Source organism: Drosophila takahashii, chromosome 3L, assembly GCF_030179915.1.
Source record: "Drosophila takahashii strain IR98-3 E-12201 chromosome 3L, DtakHiC1v2, whole genome shotgun sequence".
Lineage (NCBI taxonomy): Eukaryota > Metazoa > Arthropoda > Insecta > Diptera > Drosophilidae > Drosophila > Drosophila takahashii.
Window position 1 is genome coordinate 11,427,019 of NC_091680.1, and position 20,718 is coordinate 11,447,736.

The 20,718-nt window shown below is 40.1% G+C and overlaps 5 protein-coding genes across 16 annotated transcripts in view; 3 read left to right on the forward strand and 2 right to left on the reverse strand.

The window, feature by feature from the left end:
• Positions 1-5,302, forward strand: part of Rdl (Resistant to dieldrin) — a 30,926-nt gene extending 25,624 nt beyond the window's left edge. For all 8 annotated transcript variants that reach the window (XM_070215948.1, XM_070215952.1, XM_070215949.1 and 5 more), the window contains exon 9: positions 29-5,302. In XM_070215948.1, the coding sequence (XP_070072049.1) occupies positions 29-190 (162 nt within the window). In that variant the 3' untranslated portion in view covers positions 191-5,302. The remainder of the gene's footprint in view (positions 1-28) is intronic.
• Positions 5,303-5,367: 65 nt separating this feature from the next.
• On the reverse strand, positions 5,368-14,075 carry nwk (nervous wreck). The gene is made up of 11 exons (XM_044395782.2): positions 13,986-14,075; positions 13,237-13,348; positions 12,931-13,160; positions 12,339-12,866; positions 10,896-11,790; positions 9,736-10,393; positions 9,241-9,297; positions 7,799-7,824; positions 7,402-7,540; positions 7,186-7,329; positions 5,368-7,113 (listed from the first exon to the last, which is right to left on the reverse strand). The coding sequence occupies exons 2-11, from the start codon at positions 13,255-13,257 to the stop codon at positions 6,716-6,718; spliced, it is 3,096 nt and encodes a 1,031-aa protein (XP_044251717.2). The 5' UTR covers positions 13,258-13,348; positions 13,986-14,075; the 3' UTR covers positions 5,368-6,715.
• An 844-nt stretch (positions 14,076-14,919) lies between these two features.
• Positions 14,920-16,667, forward strand: Use1 (Vesicle transport protein Use1). The gene is made up of 3 exons (XM_017144482.3): positions 14,920-15,325; positions 15,621-15,977; positions 16,485-16,667. The coding sequence occupies exons 1-3, from the start codon at positions 14,974-14,976 to the stop codon at positions 16,526-16,528; spliced, it is 753 nt and encodes a 250-aa protein (XP_016999971.2). The 5' UTR covers positions 14,920-14,973; the 3' UTR covers positions 16,529-16,667.
• Positions 16,621-17,599, reverse strand: Dhpr (dihydropteridine reductase). Its single transcript, XM_017144483.3, has 2 exons — positions 17,464-17,599; positions 16,621-17,377 (listed from the first exon to the last, which is right to left on the reverse strand). The coding sequence occupies exons 1-2, from the start codon at positions 17,545-17,547 to the stop codon at positions 16,754-16,756; spliced, it is 708 nt and encodes a 235-aa protein (XP_016999972.2). The 5' UTR covers positions 17,548-17,599; the 3' UTR covers positions 16,621-16,753.
• A 670-nt stretch (positions 17,600-18,269) lies between these two features.
• The window catches only part of bol (boule homolog, RNA binding protein), a 29,411-nt gene continuing 26,962 nt past the window's right edge, over positions 18,270-20,718 (forward strand). For 2 of the 5 annotated variants that reach the window (XM_017144488.3, XM_017144489.3), the window contains exon 1: positions 18,270-18,675. The gene's annotated coding sequence lies outside the window, so the exon portion shown is untranslated. The remainder of the gene's footprint in view (positions 18,676-20,718) is intronic. The other 3 variants (XM_017144485.3, XM_070214891.1, XM_017144487.3) reach the window with 2 other exon arrangements.

The following is a 20,718-nucleotide window of genomic DNA, read 5'->3' on the forward strand; positions in this document are numbered from 1 at the left end:
TGATCCTTGATCCTTATCCCCGAAACAGGACATCAACAAGCTGCTGGGCATCACGCCCTCCGACATCGACAAGTACTCGCGCATCGTATTCCCCGTGTGCTTCGTCTGCTTCAACCTGATGTACTGGATCATCTACCTGCATGTCAGCGACGTGGTCGCCGATGATCTGGTGCTCCTGGGCGAGGAGTAGGGTGTCGTCCTCCAGCAGAGACGACGACGACGCAAGGATTCGAGGGCGTGGCCCAAGGACACAGGAGTGAACAGCGCACGAGAGAGTCAAACTGTGCAGGGCGCTGAAAAACCACACAAAAACCAAAAAACGGAGAAACCAAAATCCCAAAAAAAAAATACTGAAAAATAGACACAAAAAAATGGAAGCGGAAAAAAAACTAATTTTAACTAGCGATATGAAAATGCAGAGGCAACAGTTTATTGTTTAATACCAAGGAGGAGAGGACACACACATATTACAAGGTCGAAAGCAAAGAATATTGTTAAATAGATTTACACAGAATAACAACAAAGATAAAAACAACATTAGAATTAACAACCAAATGAGTATAAATGAATGAAGAATAATCAAAAGCAACAGATTAGCAAATTGTAGTGAAAATTATATAACGAAAGGCATAAGTGAAAGTGTTTAGGAGAAATATGAACCGGTAACAAGAAGCCATTAAAACCACAAATATAACGATCAAAAATCATACGCAACATAGGCATTAAACGAAAACGAAATCGAAAACGAAGGATGACTATGAGAAACCCTCGAAATAGCGCAGTCGAAAAGTTGATTTCAACACACCAAATAAAATAGATGGTTAAATAATTTCCATTATCTTTGCGGCGTTCTGAGTTTAAGTTTAAGAAACGAAAGACCTTTGCTTCCCACTTCAAAAGCAAAACACCCAGAGAGTCTTCCTCTAATTTAAGTGCGTTCCCCCTTCTTCAGCTGCACGCTCCCAGAAATCGAACCAGATCTTAACCAGAACTTAACCAGAACTTACTATGTTGATCCATTGATTGCCCATTCAGTTGGTTGATTTGTTTATTCAGAACTGACTTAGCGCTTCCAAGTGAAATGGCCAAATTTATTAGAAATCAAAACGTAGTGCAAGTAACAATTTCGAGAATTGCGAATCAGTTTGGCGAATGATTTCGTTAAGTTAAATTTAAATGTAATTCGAACACGAGACAGACACGTAAGATCGAGAGGTTTTTAATCATTTGCACACACACACAAACGGACACTGAAGACACACACACAATAAAATCGACAAGGATATTATGAATTACTTTGGAGCGCACCTTTTATAAGCAAGCATCGGAGATAAGTCATACAAATAGTTAGTGCAATTGACATAGCGAAATAATAATATGAACGATAACGATTCATTTTAGTTACACCAATTTTTATATCAACTTTAAACTAACAACAAATTATTCAAACTGCACTCACTCACTCACGAACACAGAAATCAAACTGAAAAATAAAAACAAAAACAAAAACTTTTCGAAGACAACTTTGCGGCACCGTAAGAAAACAATCTAAAGTCTAAGTGAAATTTTCAAACGCAAGTAAGCCCAATAAATACCAGTAAATTAAAAACGAATACAAATAGAACATAGAACATAAAGTACACAAGTATGAAAGAAACTGCCTAAGAAAAATAGCGTATAAGTCTAACAAATAGTTGCTAAAAAAGAGAAAAAACAAAACGAAAAATCCAAAAAAGAGTTAAACAAAGACAATTGATTTTCAATTTGTAAATACAAACAGAAGACACTCGGAACATTCTCAAAGCAAAGTAGGAGCAAAACTTCGCAATTAAACTTAGTTAATGTAATCGAATCTGGTTAAGCGATTAACTCGGATGCGTTCAAGCAGTCAATAAAGCGATAAACAAACAAAAGATACTTACGATGCACCGTCTTAAGTTAGCCTAATGACACACAGATACACAGCAACACACCAACACTGACAGGCAGACAATGAGACACAGATACTCGACGTATATATACATATATATTTGAATTTTCGCTCAAGTTCCTCGATGAATCACAGACACAAAGAGAAAGAAACAAAAGAGTTAAGTTAATTATAAAACACATAATTAAAGGCAAGTGAGTTTAACTTTAAACGTAAAATAAAGAAATTAAAATACAATTTAGCACAATGGAGATAACTAAGCAAGCCATACAAAAATATCATCAATGAATTTTAATTTAGTGTTTATGATTAGTGCAAGGGCAGATCGTAAGGCTAAAGAATTTTGTACAGTTAGCTAAAGTTAAAGCTAGGATTTAGTTAAGCGCCATAATATGGCCGGGATACACACACAACCACACCACACACGTATATGTACATAGAGTATGGCTTAAGGCGACACAAGTATATGAGATATATATTCATATAACGTATTTAGGCACCTACGTATATGTAGCACGAGTTTTTTATATGTAAACCAAACCAAAATTGAACCCTAATCCGAAAAACAAAATCGAAAAAGACACAAAAACAATTAACTGTATATACGAAAAGTACTTATGAATGGAACACTGACAGTGTAGGCGAATGAGGAGGAGGAGGACGTTGGTGGTGACGTGACCCAAAATGGATCAGCTATGGAACCCTAGATATACTTAAGACGAAAACCTTTAACCCTTCTTCTAAGGACTACCTAACCAGTTCAGCAGAACGACTACCGAAGAGACCCCAAGGAAAATTACTTTATTAACGATCTAGACAGACACACAACACACACACTTACACACAAGCAACAAGTTGAAATAATTGATAGCACAGAGTCGAGAGGTTCGACTATTTGATACCCTTTAGCCATCCTATCCAACCTATCGTCTGTCTGCTCTATGGAAAGTCCCCATTAAAGTCCCCACCCCATTTTGTACCATCCGTTGGCTAAGGAGTATCTTAACTAGGATTCTGAGCGAAAAGAAAGCAATATAAGGTTTACCAGAATAATAATTGATTTTCTGATTGATATATGATTTATTGAGCCAAGTGAAAAGGATTTGAAGCAAACTGCAATTGATCTACCAGCCATACAGAACATTCCCCTAAGAAAATAGTTATAACCCGAGACTCGGCAACATAATAGTGAAATCGGTGATAAAGAACATAAATAATATATATCTGCTTATATATAAAACCCAAACACACACACATATATAGATATATTTTGTAGCTATACAAGTGTCAGAAATCAATTATGTTACCGAAGACAGAAATCAAAATGTTTACAAATGGCTGAGGTTCATTTGTAAAAATGCTATATAATAAAAGATATCCCCTAAATGAGGTCAAATACATTTTTGATGCGAAAACAACAACAAATAGCTGCTCAACGGTTTCGGAGCGTATTTCCAAAGAACGTAAATTAATAATAAAAAAAAAAGAAAAACCATTTTAGTTGTAAACAATGCAAAGGCGAAATAGTTGACAAACATTTTAAGAGAACAAAAAACACTTAATGGCAAATTGATGCGTTTAATTTTTCATATGGAATTTTTTACTCTACAACCTAGTTTACGGTATAATTTATAATTTGTGGAAGAGAAAAACCAAAAAATTTAGTTGCCCATAGCGAGGACTTTTTTATAAAAACCAATTAACGACGATGCAAGACGATGAAAATGCATATGCACGTGCTGCGTATGCGAGAGCATTTAGGACAACAACAAAAACAATGAGGATGAAGCATTATAAGGACGATGAAACGATGAAAATATGTAAAATGTTAAATTATACACACAATGAAATGTTTGAAGCATTTTTGGTGCCGCTGTTTAGACGGCGACACCAACACCAACGTTTTATAAAGCAACCGAAAGGGAGAAATAAATAAGAAAATTATATGAGGGTCGATGATACATACGTGAAGCGATGTAATAATTACGTATGTATGTATATGATGTATATTTAATTATATATTATATGTATATGTATGGTGGTCTCAAAAAGCAAGCAAAACCAAAAATGAAATTCTAAAGTATTTAGATAAGCAAACCAACAAGTTGAGAGCCCTAGCGATTAAGTTGAACCACACAACACACAGATACAGATACGGAAACTGACACAGATACAGATACTGAATCAGATACAGCTACACCAAATGAAAAACCGGATCCCAGTTCATGCCGATTGCACCGAAAACGTAATTAACAACATTTTTAAAATGAATTCAAAGTTAATGCAAGTGAATATTATTATTGAGAAATAGTCTATAACCCTAGGCAGCCAGACGAGATATTGATTGAACCATGAATTGTTAGAATGATAAAGCACACACTATTCACACACCACACACACACACACTTACGGTTGTACGTTGCATACCCCTAGTTTGTTATTACGGAGCATTAATTTTGAAACCTGCCCCCGAAATCATTATTCGTTGAACCCTTTGCTCAAGCAAATTAAAAAAATAAATAAAAATGCGAAAAATTTGTTATTACATTTTAAGATTAGGGACCCCAGCACCCTCAGTTTCCCAACAAATCCAACTCTCCCGCAGGCCCTGGCTTTTGAAATAGATATGTGTGTATGATTTGTCAGCCATCAACTTACCAGGTTCAAGTCTCATACCATCGTCACAACAGCAACAGCTATTGAGAGCTCATCGAGGAGGAGTGTGTCTATATAATTTTTGGTTTTATCCGTCCATCAAAAAGAGTTCCTAAATGCAATAAATGAACATGTTTTATGATTACCAGCCAGCCGGCCTGCAATCTGTTAGTCCTGTTAGCTCTGTTAGCTCCCCACCCCCAAGTTCACATTGGTCTGCTGTCAATTATTGGTTCCACAGCCCCTCAGACGATTATTTCCGAACCCCCAGCTCCCAATTTCGGTTGCTCAACCCATCAGCCTCAGAGATCCAAAAGAAACACCCACATAAGTATATAAGCAAGCATATGTTTGAGGAGCCTCGAGATGAGGAGGCGAAACCAAGAGGAATAATTTAAAACGTAATGCGTATGTAATGATTGATCACTGATCACAAATTTTGACTGTGTTAATTTCGTTATATAAAATGAAAAACCAAATTAAAAATACAAAAAAAAACAACTGAAATGAGAATAATTATCTATAGCATATAAAAAATAAACACACACATAACAAAATAATTAAAAGGGAAAATAATAAGAGATGAATGTTACAAGAAAGTAAATGATAAAACCCAAGAAGGAACCTATATTATTAAGTTAAATACTAAAACTAAAAACATCCAAAGGGAAAAATGCAAACCAAGAAGGAATATTATAATATTGCAATGAAGTGAATATAAATAAAGATATGTAAAAAATTACAATCAAATGTTTTTTAATATATTCCCCAAAAGAGTACATTTTTCTTGCTTTAAAGTGGAAATTTTATTTGTTAGTTGTTCGAACAGAAGGTTTTTCAAAACTATGACATAAAACTTTGATTAACTCACTGGGCGGGGCTCAAAAAGTACATACAATTCAGTTTGCGGCTTACTTATATTTGGTTTTTATCGTTTTATCATTGTTATCTATGTTCGGTAATATCGGTTACGTGAATATGAAGTTATCCAATTGGTGAGTTATGAACTTTAATATTCGAGTATCGCAAACAAAGTCTCGCATTGAGTAGGCTTTTTACGTTTTACTAATTGCAAATATCTTCGTTCTGGCATCCAACATTAACTTAGACCATTTAACTAGACACGAAAACATTTAACTAATTAGGCTAGAGTTTTGCATACAATTACAACAATATATATCCGCCGGATCCGCTCATGCGATTCGAGTACAATACATTCCTTGTCGGCTTCGATTAATTCACTATAATGTGCAGAGATCCTAGGTCTAAGTGGAGCGAACAGAAGCGAAAAACAAAACCAACTGAATTGACTTTAAAGTTGATTGGCTTTTGTTGGCGGCATATTCAAGCGAATGGCTAACTTAAGGATTCTCTAATTCACTTAGATATATATACATATTATTGCTCGATTAGTTTTGTGGATGCTGATATTCGATATACGAAGACCCGTGTCTGAGTGCTACATAAGTAATTGTCTTTCAAAACGTTACAATATTCCATTTATAATATATCAATGTTGTTCAGACATTTCTGAGGGTTTAACACATTACAAACTAACATAATTATGTTTATATTTATATATAGTAATATATCGTATGGTGGTTTTGTTTATGAAGGCCCAGTTGATGTCTAACTATAACCCCAGAGGCAGTCAGAAGAAGTATTCAAATGGATGTACACAATTTGAGCGCTACAAGTGAAGAGGGAGTTTGAGAGGTAGAGGGATCCCGACCTCAGATTTAAGTACATATATAATATATATCCTGCTATTGTGTCGTTGTATGTGGAATCGGGCAGCCAAAATAAACTATTTATGGGGATTGGATTTTCAATTAATAGAGCTTTCTACAATCTATTTCCGCCACCCGATCGATCGATAAGTGGCTAGTCCGTCTGAGTCAGGCTGTATCATCTGTGTGTTTGGATTTGTTGGATAGGTTGTGGGATGGGTGTGAGATCGAAATGCTTTCAAGTGTTGTGGGGTTTGGTGTGGTGTTCCGCTGATCCGCTCTATAACTGTCCGTGGCTATAGTCTTTATAGTATATATCATGCTCATGGTCGTGTGCCTAAAAGAACAAAAGAAACAACATTGAAGTGCCGACCAAGAGGAAGAGACCGGAGCGGCGAATCTAAGCGTTCGACTCCTTCAGATTTTGCAAACGTGCCAATTGATTTGAGTCCAATTCCTCGGGTATGCTAGCTCGCCCACCGACCACCTGTTTGGGTGCCTCAATATCCTCCTCGCCGGCCGCCGATCCAGCCGATTCTCCTGCTGCCTCTCCATTGATGTCCAACTCGTTGGCCTGACCCCCACCGCCTCCGCCCCCACCTCCGCCGCCGCCGCCGGATCCTCCGCTTCCGGCGAAGGCGTCATCGAAGTTGGCATCGAAGTTCGCCTCAAAGTTCGCCTCGAATCCCGACTCGCCCTTGGCCTTCTCGTTGAACGGATCCTCCGCATCCTGCAGGGCCGGCACATCGGCCACCGAGGCCGAGTCCGAGTCCTTCTCCGAGAAGGACTGCTGGTCCTCTGCATCACAGGATGGATACTCGGTCAGTGTAATGCTCACCACGGGCCTCACCGCTCCACCAGGATGATTACCTTCTTTGGCCGCCGCCGCTGCGGCCTGAGGCGCCACCTTGGCCAGCGGCTTGGGCGCAATATCTGGCTTCTTGGCCACCGGCTTCGCCGGCTGCTGCTCCTTGGACGCCTGCTCCTTCGGCTCCTTCGCATCGCCCTCGCCTACTGGTGGGAAAGATTTATCGGCACCGTCTTCAACCATGGGGGTTGCAGCGGTAACAATTATTTGTGCCATACCTAAGTTCAGCGTGTTGGCGCCGCCAGCCGCCGCCCCCTTTTCGGCCTTATTTCCCGATCCAGGAGCGGATCCGCCCGGTTTCGTTAGCTGGGGCGGCGGCAACGACGGCGGCGGCTGCCCATCGTCACTGAGATCGTCCTGGAATGGCAAAAAAATCATTATCTATTTTATTATTATATAGTAAAAAATAAAATAAAACCATAAAAAAATATATAAATGTATTTTATTTTAACAGAATTATGGATAAAACGTATAAGTTTCCCTTTATAAAATTAGGTATCAAAGTATGCTCTTTAAATATACAAAAATTAAAAAAAAGGAATAATATCGTTTTGCGTATTTTAAAATAAATCTACAAATCCAAAATATTTGTATAGTATATATTTTATATTTTACCTCCATGCCAGGCTCTTGGATGAGTACTGAGTATGCGTTAAAAATAAATGAGAAAATATTCATTGGCTTAGTCAACAATCATAATTTCGATAATATATATATTTTATTATTACATTTTATCGATCGAAATGTTATAGAGCGGTGAGGAAGAAACTAAGGATCAAGGCAGCCTTGGCACAAAAACTATCTAAGTACACGATTAGGTTTTGCAAGGGGAACGAAAAAGAAATAAATATTCAGCAAAAGTAAAATAATAAGATACATTTATTCAGATCCGAGGCTGACAATCATGCGGGAGATTGGTCGAAAACTAGGGGATTTTGTTTGAACATTTTTGGTTTCCCAATTCAGACTCGTAATTACTGAACTACAAATGGAAACCGATTGGGTTATACTTAAATATTTACAAAGAATGGACCTTTTCTTTATTGTTGTGTATATATTTTGTTTTTTTTTTTTTAATTATGGATAACATTTAATAATAAATAGTTAGGAGAAAAACCTCATACTGAACATATATATAGTTTCTATATACCAAGAAGAAAGACTCAGTTTGTAGAACAAAAGTTGAAAGGGTTTTAGGACATGCTCTCGAACAGTGGAGTTGAAAGAGATTTTCCTACACTAATTATTACTGAATCAAGAAAAGTTTCGGGGATTAGATAGATTGGATAAAAGAGCATATTTATTAAATTACCCTTCTTGGCAGTGGTTTGGCTTTGGTTCTGGCCTTAAATGACACAAAGACACAATTACATCGAGTGAAAAACAATCAATGCAAAACGACAAAAAAAGAAAAACGTGATATTTCGAAAAATCAATAACCAATCAAAGCATTAAATGCAATTCAATTTAAATATCAGTGCCACACACAAATCACAGATATATCTTTTTATATATAGAGAGATAAAGAGAAGCTGCAAAAAGAAATAAATCGATGGAGAAATAACGATAACACGGCACGACACTTTCTGACAAGCAGCCTAAGAATAACACTGTAAAAAATCGTAGGGCATTTCATCGCTGGACTTCGTCTCGCCTGCGGAGACTTGCGGAGACTTTTGGAGACGAGAGACAAAATAGCACATTAACGGAGAGTAGTGAAGAGTAGTTACAGTGATAAATGGTGGTAATTGTTGTTAATTTTGTGGTGGTTTAGTGGTGGATTGGTGGAGAATTGGTAGTAGTGGTACAAGTGGTTAGTAGTTAGACGAGCTGCACTTTGGAGAATAGGTTTACCTCTAGAGAATATAGAAGCAGGTATAACAGTACTTTGATCGGAAATATTTTAATTTTTTTTTGTTTTTTGATAGTGGAAAGTTAAAAATTATACAAATGTTCGGTACTAGAGGAATCGATATCGAGTGACAGATATTGTATAGTATAAAGATAGATAGAGGGGAAACAAAAGACCAGGTGTTAAGGAGGGGAGTGTCATTTACCTGGCGGAGGCATACTCGGGGCAGCAGCGCCGTTGGGTATGTAGCCGCTATCCTCGTCTGTTAATGAAGGCGAATTTATTGTTATTCGAAAAATATTTTACATTTTTACAACATTTAATGTTAAATATAAGGTACATTTATTTAATTACTTTGTAATCTGTTTAAAAAACTCAGACTTAAATAAAAATTAAAATAAATAGATTTATCTTAAAAAATTAATAAATTCCTTCTAGAAATTCGAAGACCCTACAAGATATAAAACGCAATACAAAGGAATGAACAGCTTTCAATTTCATCCTAATCAATTTTATATTTATGTGAACGAAAAAATAAGTTTTACTGATATTTTCACACTTTAATCTCTTTTCAGTCAAGTATGATACAATAAAACTCATGAATTTAAAGACAGAATGAAATATGATTTAAAATCCCCCTTAAAAATATTGGTATTCCATAAAATAAATTCAGAAATAAGGAAGCTTTTCGATCGCTTACCTGCCGTGTCCTGGGAGCCGAACATGTCCTCGGTGAGCTCCAGTTCCAGCTCGTGGGCGTACTCTGGGGGTAGGGCCGGTGCGGGGGGCAGGGCAAAGCTGGGCGCTGCGGTGGGCGGGGGTGATTCGTCGCCGCCCTCGCTGAGCGGTTCGCCCAACTCGTCGCACTCCTCGACGACCAGCGAGGGGAAGTTCCCAAATTTGCCATCCAGCTCGCCCTCCCACCAACCGTCGTCCACCCCGTGGGCCGTTTTGGTGATAATCTTGATCTTGTCGCCCTCCTCGAAGGTCAGCTCATCCTCGGCGGTGGCGTCGTAGTCGTACAGCGCGATGCACCACTCCACGTCCGATTTGACCCGCTTCTGGGGCGCCATGATGACCGACACCTGGTCGGGCGATTGCATCGAGTCCACCGTCTGATCTTCATTGTCAACGGTATAATCGACAGATGAGAATGAGATTTGAGAGCGCAATTGATTGCCGGATGTACCATTAAAGGCGCCGCCCGCTGTCTCCTGGTCGTTGTCCAGATAGTTGTGTGGCACGTAGCCCTCCTCGCCGCGATAGTTGCGGGCCCTCAGCCACCCATCGCCGTCGCCCTCGCCAACCACCTCGAGTTGTTCGTTCTCGACGATACTGAGCTCATCGGGATTCTGGGCCTAAGGAGGGAAAAATTTATTATATGAAAAAGATTATCCAATAAAGAAATTATGGGGTGCCACAGAAATACCTAAAGATTTAAAATCATAAGTAAAAGTGACTGAGGGTTAGGTAAGAAATATGATAATTTAATACAGATGTAATATAAGTAGAGACATAGAATTGGACAATATTGTACACACACATCGATATGGCCATGTAAATTTCAGGAGATGCAAAACGCATTTCGTTTTTACATGAAATACTCTTTTTGTAAAATCGATCTACGTTTCATATCGATTTTTTTTTGGTGTAAGTATAAAAAACCTCTTAAGATTGTAGACTTCGTTACTTGGAACAATCAGCTATATTTTGGTTTTAAACTAGATTCCAAATTGGATTAAACAATAATAATGATGAAGTTATTAAAAAATTTTTTTTTTTTAAATTTTAGATTTTTTGTAGGATTTTTTTCCAAATCTCTAAAGGTTTCTGTGGTACCATAAACCAAAAATCCCTTACCGTATAACTGTAGAGCGCAGTGCACTTAAAGATAGCCTCCTTGGGCTCCGGAACGATCGGTTCGTCCTTGTCCTCCTCCTCGTCGGCGGCTCCCCAGTTGACCTCAGTGGGGTCATCCCAGGCACCGGCGCCACCGCTGGCCATCATGGACGAGGATGCAGCCGCTGCTGAAGAGGAAGCTGCCGCCGCCGAGGGACGCACCTCGGGCTCATCGTCGCTGTCGCTGAAGGTGCGATCCCTGGACAGTTGCTGCTCCGTCTTGGGCTTCGTCTGGGCCGCGGCCTGGGCCTGGGTCTCCTCCTTGTCGCTGTCGTAGAAGGAATCCGAGCTGGGGTTCTCGCCCTGGCCGGAGGCATCCGTGCGCATCGAAATGGAGCTGGCCGAGCGCGTCAGCTCCTGCACTCCCATAATCTCGGCCTCCTGCACCCACTCGTCCACGTTGATGCCACCGTCCCGCAGACACTGCAAACAAGCCTCCGCCTTGGTCTTCTCCGTCTCCGAGCGACGGATCTGATCGCGGAACTCCTCGATCTTTGTATCGAGATCCGGTCCATTTGGATCGTTGGGATCGGAGCGCTGCCCGGAATCCCTAAGAGACTGGCACAGGGCCAACTTCTTGGCATTCTCCCGGATCGAAGCGTTCTCCTTGACCACCCGACCAGCCAGATTTTTGGCCTCCTTGGTCAGCGTCTCGGCCGCGGATTCGTGCTCCGCGGTCACCTTGCGCACCGGATCATTGTCGCACGCCTCGAAGTCGTACTGGATGTGCTGCTTGAGCACCGGATAGAACAGGTAGCAGCACTGCAGGTTGTACTCCCGGGTCAACTGCTGCGCCTGGTCACGGATCTTCCCGAAGCTATTCTGAGTGGCCGAGCAAGTCAGCAGCTCGGTGCGGCTGGAAAGAAAAAAAGTTTTATAATTAGTTTATGACCTTAATTACTAATAAAAACAGCTCCATCTTATCAAATTAAATATTAAGACAAAGGAATTTTAAGTTCTAATGAGATATTGTAGAATTAAAATTTATTCACACCTAACTTTTTTTCATATCTAACAACTCACACATTGATCCATTTAAGCTTATGTACACAAATGTGGTAGTTTTCTGAAAAAGCTAACGATGTCAATGGCGCCATGTATTATCAGCATGTAATTATCGACATGACCAAACAAAGATTACGAAATTTATAAAATGATTTCCTGATTTGATAATGCCTTAAGAAAAATTTAAATTAAATATATTTGACCCTTTGGTTTAGCCTTAATTTTATAAGCATTATTTTTCCTTATGTTGTATATAGCTACAAAATTGTATGTATATTGATAATGCATTAAGAAAAATTTGAATAAAATATCTTTCGTTTAGCCTTAATTTTTATAAGCATTATTTTTCCTTAAGTTTTATATAGCTACAAAATTGTATATACCGAAAAATATGCTTACCCCATTAGCATCAGGTACTCGGCGACCCGCTCAAACACATAGTTCTCCATGGTGGTCATCGTGGTCTGCAGATCGACTGTGAAGTACCGATTCTGATGGGCGTTGGCCGCTGCCAAGCTGAGTACGTAGTCATTCCGAGCGCCGGATGACTTCTCCTCGAGCAACTCCTTGCGGGACGTCACTCGGGCGCTGTTCTTCTGCAGCGAAGTGATCGATTGAAAGAAGGAGCCCTTCTTCTTCTTAAGCTTCTCCTCGATATCGCGGGCCTTATCCCGAACATCATGGGCACAGTGCTCCTCGTCAAAGTATGATTTCTTGGTCTTGTCCACATCGCCCACACTCAAATGAAGTTCCTTCTGAACGTTGACAATTCCGGATAGCGAGCGCTTTGCTATGGCCAACTTATAGTCCCGCAGAACTTTGGCTTCGTCTGCAATCTGTTGTTGGAACACCTCTATGGCGGCCAAACGGGCACGGGCTAACTTTTCGTTCTCCTCGAGAACCGTGCGCCAAACACTCCACATGTTCCTGTGAAACAAAAATATTGTATTAAAAAATCTCCCAAAAGGAAAGTTCAGAAAGAAAAACGCACCAGCGCTCCTCCATGCCATCCATCTTAATATCTGGTATATTGGGTATCTTCTTGTTGAGATACTGCGATGAGATCTTGAGCAGCGACTCACTGTACGACTTCTCGACAGCCGAGCGCTTGATGGTAAACTGGCGTATGTCCTCCAACAGGTCGCACTCATGCTGGTTCTTCAGCTGCAGCTTGGCCACCTGCTCCGTGTGCAAATTCTTGAGGAATTTCACATAGTTTCCCTGTATGATTACGACAGGGGGATTAAGTTATTTGGGAACTATATTCTAGCACTAGGATTTTTGTTTCAAGCTTTACCTTACGCGGCGGCGGCTGCATCTTGGGGCTTTGTCTACTGCAATCGGGTCACTCTACGATTTGGTTTTTCTGTTCGAGCTCCGAAAAAATGGCGTTACATTACCTCTAGCAACTGTAAAAAGTAGGATGATACTAGGTGAGTGGGGAATGGGTAAACAAATTCAGTTTTGACCCTGTTATTTTAGACATCTAACAGTATTTAATATTTTAAATGTTGAAAAATTTAGTAAATTAATTTTTATTTTATGATAACCAAATATCCAATAATTTATCATCACCAGATTAGATTAGATAAATTTGCTTTATTTTAATTTTATTTTTGTCTGTGTAACTGGGTGGTATATGTGGGTGGTTGAATGGTTCTTAAGCCGTTTATGGATTCGCTACGCAGCTGAGGTTCTCAAAACTTATGTAACGAAAATGCAATGAAAACTGGCATCGAAAACTAAAGGATAACGAAAGTTTTTCTGTAATCAAAAATGTGTACTATTTTTAGCTGGACATTTTCACTGGAGTAACCCACGCAGCAGCCCCCGTTTTCGGGTGTCGTATCGATTTCTTGGCCCCCAGACTAGCTTATTTTTTTTTATCTAACTACGGTATTGAAAACACTTGGCTAACACTTTTTTTGGACATGACCGGGTTGTGTTGTTGGTTTTCAGCTGGATTAGTACTTTTTGGGGGCCTTATCGCTGGGTTTTTCACTGAAATTATTGGACTTTTCTGGGCAGCTAAAATCCGTTGCTTACTTATCGATTTCGATTTTCACGACGTTTGTGAGGGGACTTTTTTCACATGCACCGTTAACTGCTGCTGCGCTGCTGCTGCGCAAGAAGAGAGCGCCGAAGAGAGCGGCGAGAGAAAGTAGAGAGAAAGTCGGTGGAAAGAGAGAGGAGAGAGAGCAGCCGCTTTTCATTCATGGCGTCAGGTGCCTTGAGGGGTGGGTTTTTTTTGTTTTTGCCCCGTCAGCTGCTTGATAACACTTCGAGTGTAACGGCACTTCAGGGGAATTATAAGGAAACTAACGAAAATACTACCTTGGAATCGATTCCAATGTGATCTTGACACCTGGCGTACGACGACTGTTTCCAAAATTGTGCGCTCGCATGGTAATACACATATGCTGGGGCTATCAAAAAAGGTTTAATTGATAACTTCTGATATTGGCGGCGACTTCTTATTAGAATTCTGATAAGAATTTTTCGAGTCGCGCCCAAAAGTATGCAGCAAGGTATCATTAAGTTGCGGTATTTTTTCGTGGTTCCAACAAATATTCATCAGATCTGCAAATTTAGCTAGCTTAAATCGTTTTCGGCAATTTTTTAGCTAGTAAAAATTGAATACAAGTTTATCACTCTTTTACTTTTAGTTTAATATAAACGGAAATCGTACTTAAATTCTTATTTGAAAAATCAATATGTAGAATATTAAACTGTTCATTTCCAAAAAGCATTATATCTTACGTCAATGCATAAAATATAATCGTCATTTAGTTCTTAAATTTCTAAGTTTGATAATTTCAATTGTGTTATTGTACAATTTTGTTGTTAAGAGCTAGCTACATTTGCTTTAAATTACGACATCACTGATAGCTAGATAGATGATAGTACTATCGATAGGTAGTCAGATGTTAGTATATAGTATGACCAGGTAATAACTATCTAATGGTGTTATTTTTGGTATTTTAAATACACCTAGGAATTTGTACTTTGTTGTTTTCATGTTTTCCCCTCTGAAATGGCCACGAAGCTAAATGTAAATATCCGGACCCTGCTGACCAACTGCGAGGACCTGGCCAAAAGTGAGCAGAACTTCTGGCGGCTGCAGAAGTTCATAAAGTCCCTGGACACAATGCTCGCCGAATTGGTGGAGATGGACGATCCACAGAGTGCCACCCGAATTCCGGGCTACACGGAGCGCCTGAAGGCTCTGAAACTATCAACGGGATTCACGGAAGTCCCCAGCTCCACAACAAATACTCCCTCGCAATCCTCTTCCGTCAGCGAGGCCGGGGAAAATGCACTGAAAGAAATGAGACAGCTGCAGAACACCAAACATCACAACGAACTGCGAAAGGAGCTGCTGCAGGGTAATTAGGGGGTTCAGAAGGGCGTTAGCAAAATGTTAATAATTTTAAGATTAATGTTAACGTAAGATGAAATTATTTAAATTTACTATTTCATAAAAATCTTAAAATTTTAATCCAATTCCATATTTTACCCATTTTATTTTGGAAGTATATCTAACTAAGATATTCTGAATGCAATTCCAAACTCAAATTTTAAAAAATTTCGAATTTCTTATATTATTTTATAAATTATTTTTAAAAACCCCTTTATGTGGTTGGTCCCTCTCAATATTTAAAAAATAATAATTCATTATAGATGCAGATGCCCTGCGAAGACGTCGAGGAGTGGAAGAATCGTCTTCTAGTCCCGGTGGTGCCACCGTACAGGGAACTTCTGGCGAAAATATGAACGAGGCTGCCAAGTATTATACGAATGCCCAGGAGAAGATCACCGAGCACATGCTCTCTTTGACCCGAAATTTAAAGGAACAGACGGAGACTGCTAACCGGATTATCCGGAGGGACACGGAGGTTGTATCTCGATCCACCGGAATGGCGGATCGCAATATAAATTCCCTTGGGAAAGAGGCTGAGAAACTGGAGCAGCATTCAAAAAAAGCCTACAAGTGCTGGCTCTGGCTAATGATTGTCTTTGTAATTGTCACTTTCATAGGTGAGTCATGCTGTTTAGCAAGAAATTCGTCCAAGTTCCCAAAAAAAATTCCCCTAGTTTCACATTGGGGAAAACCAACTTACTTTGGGGTTTGGTAGTCAATATTTTATTTCATTAATTCACTACTTTAATTAAATGTCTTAAAATAATCCAAAAATGTATTAGTTTTTATAAGAAGTTATTAATTTTCTGGATTAAAAACTTACATCTCACTCTGTTTATTAAGACACGTTTTTCCGACATGCTAAATTTATGTCGAGCTTTGTTATTCAAACTATAAAAATTCATTATAAAAAAAACCAAAAATTATAATAATTAGACCGCTTAATTTAAAAATAAAACTGAGTGGAAAACTTGCATATATCAGGTCATTTAACTGAGTACAAGTAAACAAGTTTTCCGTGACTCAGTTTGAAATAACATTTTTTCTTAATTGGTTCGATTTATTGCATTAAGTGAGTATTGCTTAATCATACTAATGAGTTTATTCGCCTTTTTTATTTCCAGGTATGGTGCTGTTCATGAAGATTATGAAGAAGAAGAAGACGTAGGAAGAAACCTAAGATTGTACTCTAAGTAAGCTCTAAACGCTGGTTCAAAAGGTTATCCCCATAGCCCCCCAAAACGTGTAAACAGACCCACATTAAACGATCGAAAGCCGCCCAGCGATTTATTTATGAATAGTTTATGTACAAGCGAAAGCATTTAGATTATGGTTATTGAGCATTTTGGTTCTTCAAATAAGTATTTTTGGATCCGCATCATCATCTCTATAACTATTCGGCGGCTATGAGCTCTGTTACGCCATTCTTGGTGATCAGCTGCAGCAGGGATCCCGATTTGGGCCTCTCCTGAGCCTGAGTCCACTTGAGGAAGAGTCCGGCCACCTCGGTTAGCGAGGTCCAGGTGCCAAAGTCTGCGTCCGGCATCCATTTGCGGTTCATGGGTGTATCGAGGGTGACGGGAAGGATCGACACGGCCAGGGAACCCGCCGGCAGACCGGATTTCTCGGCGCCCAGAGATCGGGTGAGCTGGTGGACAGCTGCCTTGGCCATTCCGTAGCCAATCATGCCGGGCGTGCCCTCCAGAGCAGGTTTGGCGCCAGTGAGAGCCAGCAGGCCTCCTTCCTTCAAATGCTGAGCCGCCACAGCGGCGGAAATGGCCGAGGTCCAGACGCTCTGCTTCCACATGAGATCGGCATTCTTGGCCAGATCCTTTTTGGCATTGCCACCTGCCCAGCCGCCGGCCACACAGATCACGGCATCCAGTTTCTCGCCGGCCAGGGATTCGCCCACCTTGGAGACCACCACATCCTCCTGCTCGGACCAAGCGGCATCGCGTGGCACCACGATGCTCACGTCGGCCTTCTCGTTCTCCGTCAGATCGATGCTGCCCACCCACTGGACGGGATTAACCAGGTGAAGGTCGTAATCGGAAGGGAAAACAATAGTTTTTATAATTATTTCGTGAGTGAAAGGTAACTCACATAATTGTTGGCTTTGAAGTGATCGACACAGGCCGAGCCCAAGGCTCCCTTGCCGCCGTAAATAACCACTCGACCTGCGGACATGATGCGTGCTGCCAGTTTTGAAGCTTGGTTTTGACTAAATGCGAAAAAACACGAGAATTCCGACGTTAAGATCGGGCGGGAGCTTTGAACGCAGCTGGGGTTTTTAACCGCGAGACCAGTTCTACCGGTAGTAATCGGGAGAATAAATTTCAAGTCGGGTTTAAGCTTGAGCTTTAGCTTTTTGTTCGGCACGGGGAAAATCGGCAGCAGCAGCAACAAGTGGAAAATCAATAAATGGCCAAAAACCGCACAGCAAGGTCACACTGTGAAGAAAACGCGTTATTTTGGTATTTCTTTGCGGTATCCAACAGCTGTTCATCACCCGTCTCACTCTCGCGCTGCTCGCTGCTCTTTTTTGAAAAGGGAAATGCGTGAAATTCGTGCGCCATTTCCACCAGACCAGAGTTACGCGCCGTAGCTGTGTTTTTCACTCAGTCCCACCAGTCGCCGTCGCGTTACGTCACGATAGCAGTTGTAGAATTGTATATCGCCAAACGGTAAATATTGAAGGGAGTTTTCTTGGCTTGCCGTGGGTTTTCCTTTGAAGCGGCTCTCGCACACACACACCACCCGCGCTGAATTTTCCTTGGCACCCATAAAATTTGGAAAAAAACACATGTGTCTCTCTCTCTCTGTGTTTTTGTTTTTTCGGCTGCCCAAGTAGACGGCGCGTAGTTTTTCACTTTGACGGGAGTTTTCCTTTCGGTCGTCGCCTCACACTCATTTCTAATTGTGATTCGTAGGAAGTAAGTTCTCTAGTGCAAAATATATGTTCAAATAAAATAGTTATAAATCGGAACACAACAATAAATACAAGCAAACACCACCAAATATCGAAAAGAAATAGAAAGAAAAAACAAGAATCCATCTTAAACTCGTCGTCCCATCGTCTTTTGGTCTTCTTGTTCTTGTTCTCAACGTCCGTTAAAACCACGCATCAGGATTGAATAATATATATCGAGATATATACATACATATATCTATGACAAGCGTATACCAGAGATATAGATGATAAGCAGCAGCAGCAGCAGCAGCGTTCGGGAAAAGCACTTGCAACTGTAACTGTAAACGGTGTCCCCTCACGTAAGAAACGTAACGACGTATTGGCAACCAATCGGAAATCTAACGGTGAGTTTTTCCTAGAGAAAAAAGAGGGATTGTGACTAAGAGGAGGGGGAGTAGGGGTTCAATTGGGGAATGTCACTCGCAGGGAAAATGAAAAATGCCAGGCGAAAATTCTTGGCCATGCAACTCGTTTTGCCGCTCTCCCTCTTTCGCGCTCTTGTGTTTGAGTGTGTGTGTGTTTATGCAGCGGAAAACGTGTATTCTTGAGGAAAACCAGAAAATCGAATACCCGGAATTGGGTCAGTGTGTCATTCGCCGTCCCGCTCCCACCGATTCCAATTCCGATTCCGATTCGAGCTGCTAGTCTGGCTAAAAACTCTGGCTAAAACGTGTTTCGTGCTTAGTCAATTTGTTCTTTTTATCTAGTCGCAGCTGCCTCTGCCTCTGCTGCAGTCGCAGTCGCTGCCTCTGCCTCAGTCGACGTCGCTGCTCGGCCACTTGACTAAAGAGGCCTAAACAGCATCGCCTCCAGAATGCCTAAAAACAAACCTCTACTACTACCACTACCACCGAAATGCACGTGTGCGAGCGAGAGGGCGGTGGAAGGTGGGAGGGAGACAGAGACCGAGTGTCTGATTGTCACCCGTGCGGCCAACTTAAGTACCCTGTCCTAAAGTGGGATATGATGGAATAGATCTACTAGAAATCTAGAAATCTTTTACAATAGAAATCTTTTACAATACCATTTTTATAAGATTATGAGAATTCTTAATATTGAAATCTATTAAAAGTATATTTTTAAAAGTGTTCCATAATTCACAAATTTTTGTGGAATAGTGAGATGCGAATGTGTTCCTTACTTTTATAACTCGAACTTTTATCTGCCATAATACAAATTTTTTGTAATAGTAAATTTTCCTTTTTTAATTTTGTGTTTCATGGAAATAGCTAAAATAATTACAAATACACTATTGTATAACCATATATTTTTTCTTAAATGCTTTATAATAGGACATATTTCAGTTCTTTTTTTACAATGAAGTATTTTAGTATTTAAATAGCGTTCCTTTGAAATAAAAACATCTTTATCTTTATCGACATGAATGAATTTACCAGCAGTATCTGGTCATTTAGTGTTCTTAAACATAGCACATAAATCTTTATTTTTCTGCTTAATCAATTTGAATTACCTATTTATCTATTTAAAATACTCATATGACGCTGTAGTATAGTTAAGGTATTTTCTACCAAGTATCTCCCAGTCGATAGCTTATCATGTTTAGTGTAAAATGATAAATGGCTCGCTCACTGGCTTCGTAGCCGCTCTCTAGTTTTTTTTTTCGGCCACTCGCTTCACTTGATCTTGCACTCGGATTTCGACCGAAGTGCAGTTGACAGCGCAGCTGGCAGCGACGCCGACTGCGACTGCGGCGCTTTTACCTTGAGCACGCCTGCACTTGTCGCAGCCCCTCCCCCTGCCACCTACCGCCCACCTCCCCACTCCCCACTCGCCGTTCGGATTTGAACTTCTGAAAAAGCCAACACCTTTCGAAATTATAGCCGCTTTTATTTCTGTTATTTCTTTTGCCTCTGGCCAGCGGCATTTTTTTATATTTCTGATGTTTGCTAATAAAATTATTACGACTTGGCCGACAGCGGCTGCTAATGCGTTCTAAGGTCGCCGCCGCCGCTGCTCTTGTTGATTTTGACCCAATAAAAAATATGATGATGCCGCCCGCCCCTCGCAAACATTACTTGGTCCATTTAACATGTGTCCATTGCGCCAGGATCCGATTTGATTTATTTCAAAGTTATTTATTATACAACCAGGCGCAAAAGAAAACAAACAACATAAAAGGGGAAAATCGAAAAGACAATGGCAGACAGCTGGTGCTCATTTTCCAGGATGCGAAAAAAGGGATAGAATTGGGAAGTGCACAAGAACAAAAATATCAAGAAAGGGATATGAAATAAAATATTAGAAAAAATTGAGCTAGTTCTATACTTAAAGTAATCTCTAAATATCTATTTTATATAATCTAATCATTGTATATAGATTTGTATTTGTTTTTCTTAATATCACTATTAGCATAATAAATGTAATTT

What these genes read in the sequence shown, in the direction of transcription:
- Use1 (XM_017144482.3), top strand. Translation starts at nt 14,974, where the DNA reads ATGGCCACGAAGCTAAATGTAAATATCCGGACCCTGCTGACCAACTGC. An exon ending in GCGAAAGGAGCTGCTGCAGG is followed by an intron (nt 15,326 to 15,620) that starts GTAATTAGGGGG and finishes AATTCATTATAG; the next exon opens with ATGCAGATGCCCTGCGAAGA. An exon ending in TGTAATTGTCACTTTCATAG is followed by an intron (nt 15,978 to 16,484) that starts GTGAGTCATGCT and finishes TTTTATTTCCAG; the next exon opens with GTATGGTGCTGTTCATGAAG.
- nwk (XM_044395782.2), bottom strand. Translation starts at nt 13,257, where the DNA reads ATGCAGCCGCCGCCGCGTAAG. An exon ending in TCCAAGAGCCTGGCATGGAG is followed by an intron (nt 7,541 to 7,798) that starts GTAAAATATAAA and finishes TTGCCATTCCAG; the next exon opens with GACGATCTCAGTGACGATGG. An exon ending in AGCGGCGGCGGCCAAAGAAG is followed by an intron (nt 7,114 to 7,185) that starts GTAATCATCCTG and finishes CCTGTGATGCAG; the next exon opens with AGGACCAGCAGTCCTTCTCG.
- Dhpr (XM_017144483.3), bottom strand. Translation starts at nt 17,547, where the DNA reads ATGTCCGCAGGTCGAGTGGTTATTTACGGCGGCAAGGGAGCCTTGGGC. An exon ending in ACTTCAAAGCCAACAATTAT is followed by an intron (nt 17,378 to 17,463) that starts GTGAGTTACCTT and finishes AATCCCGTCCAG; the next exon opens with TGGGTGGGCAGCATCGATCT.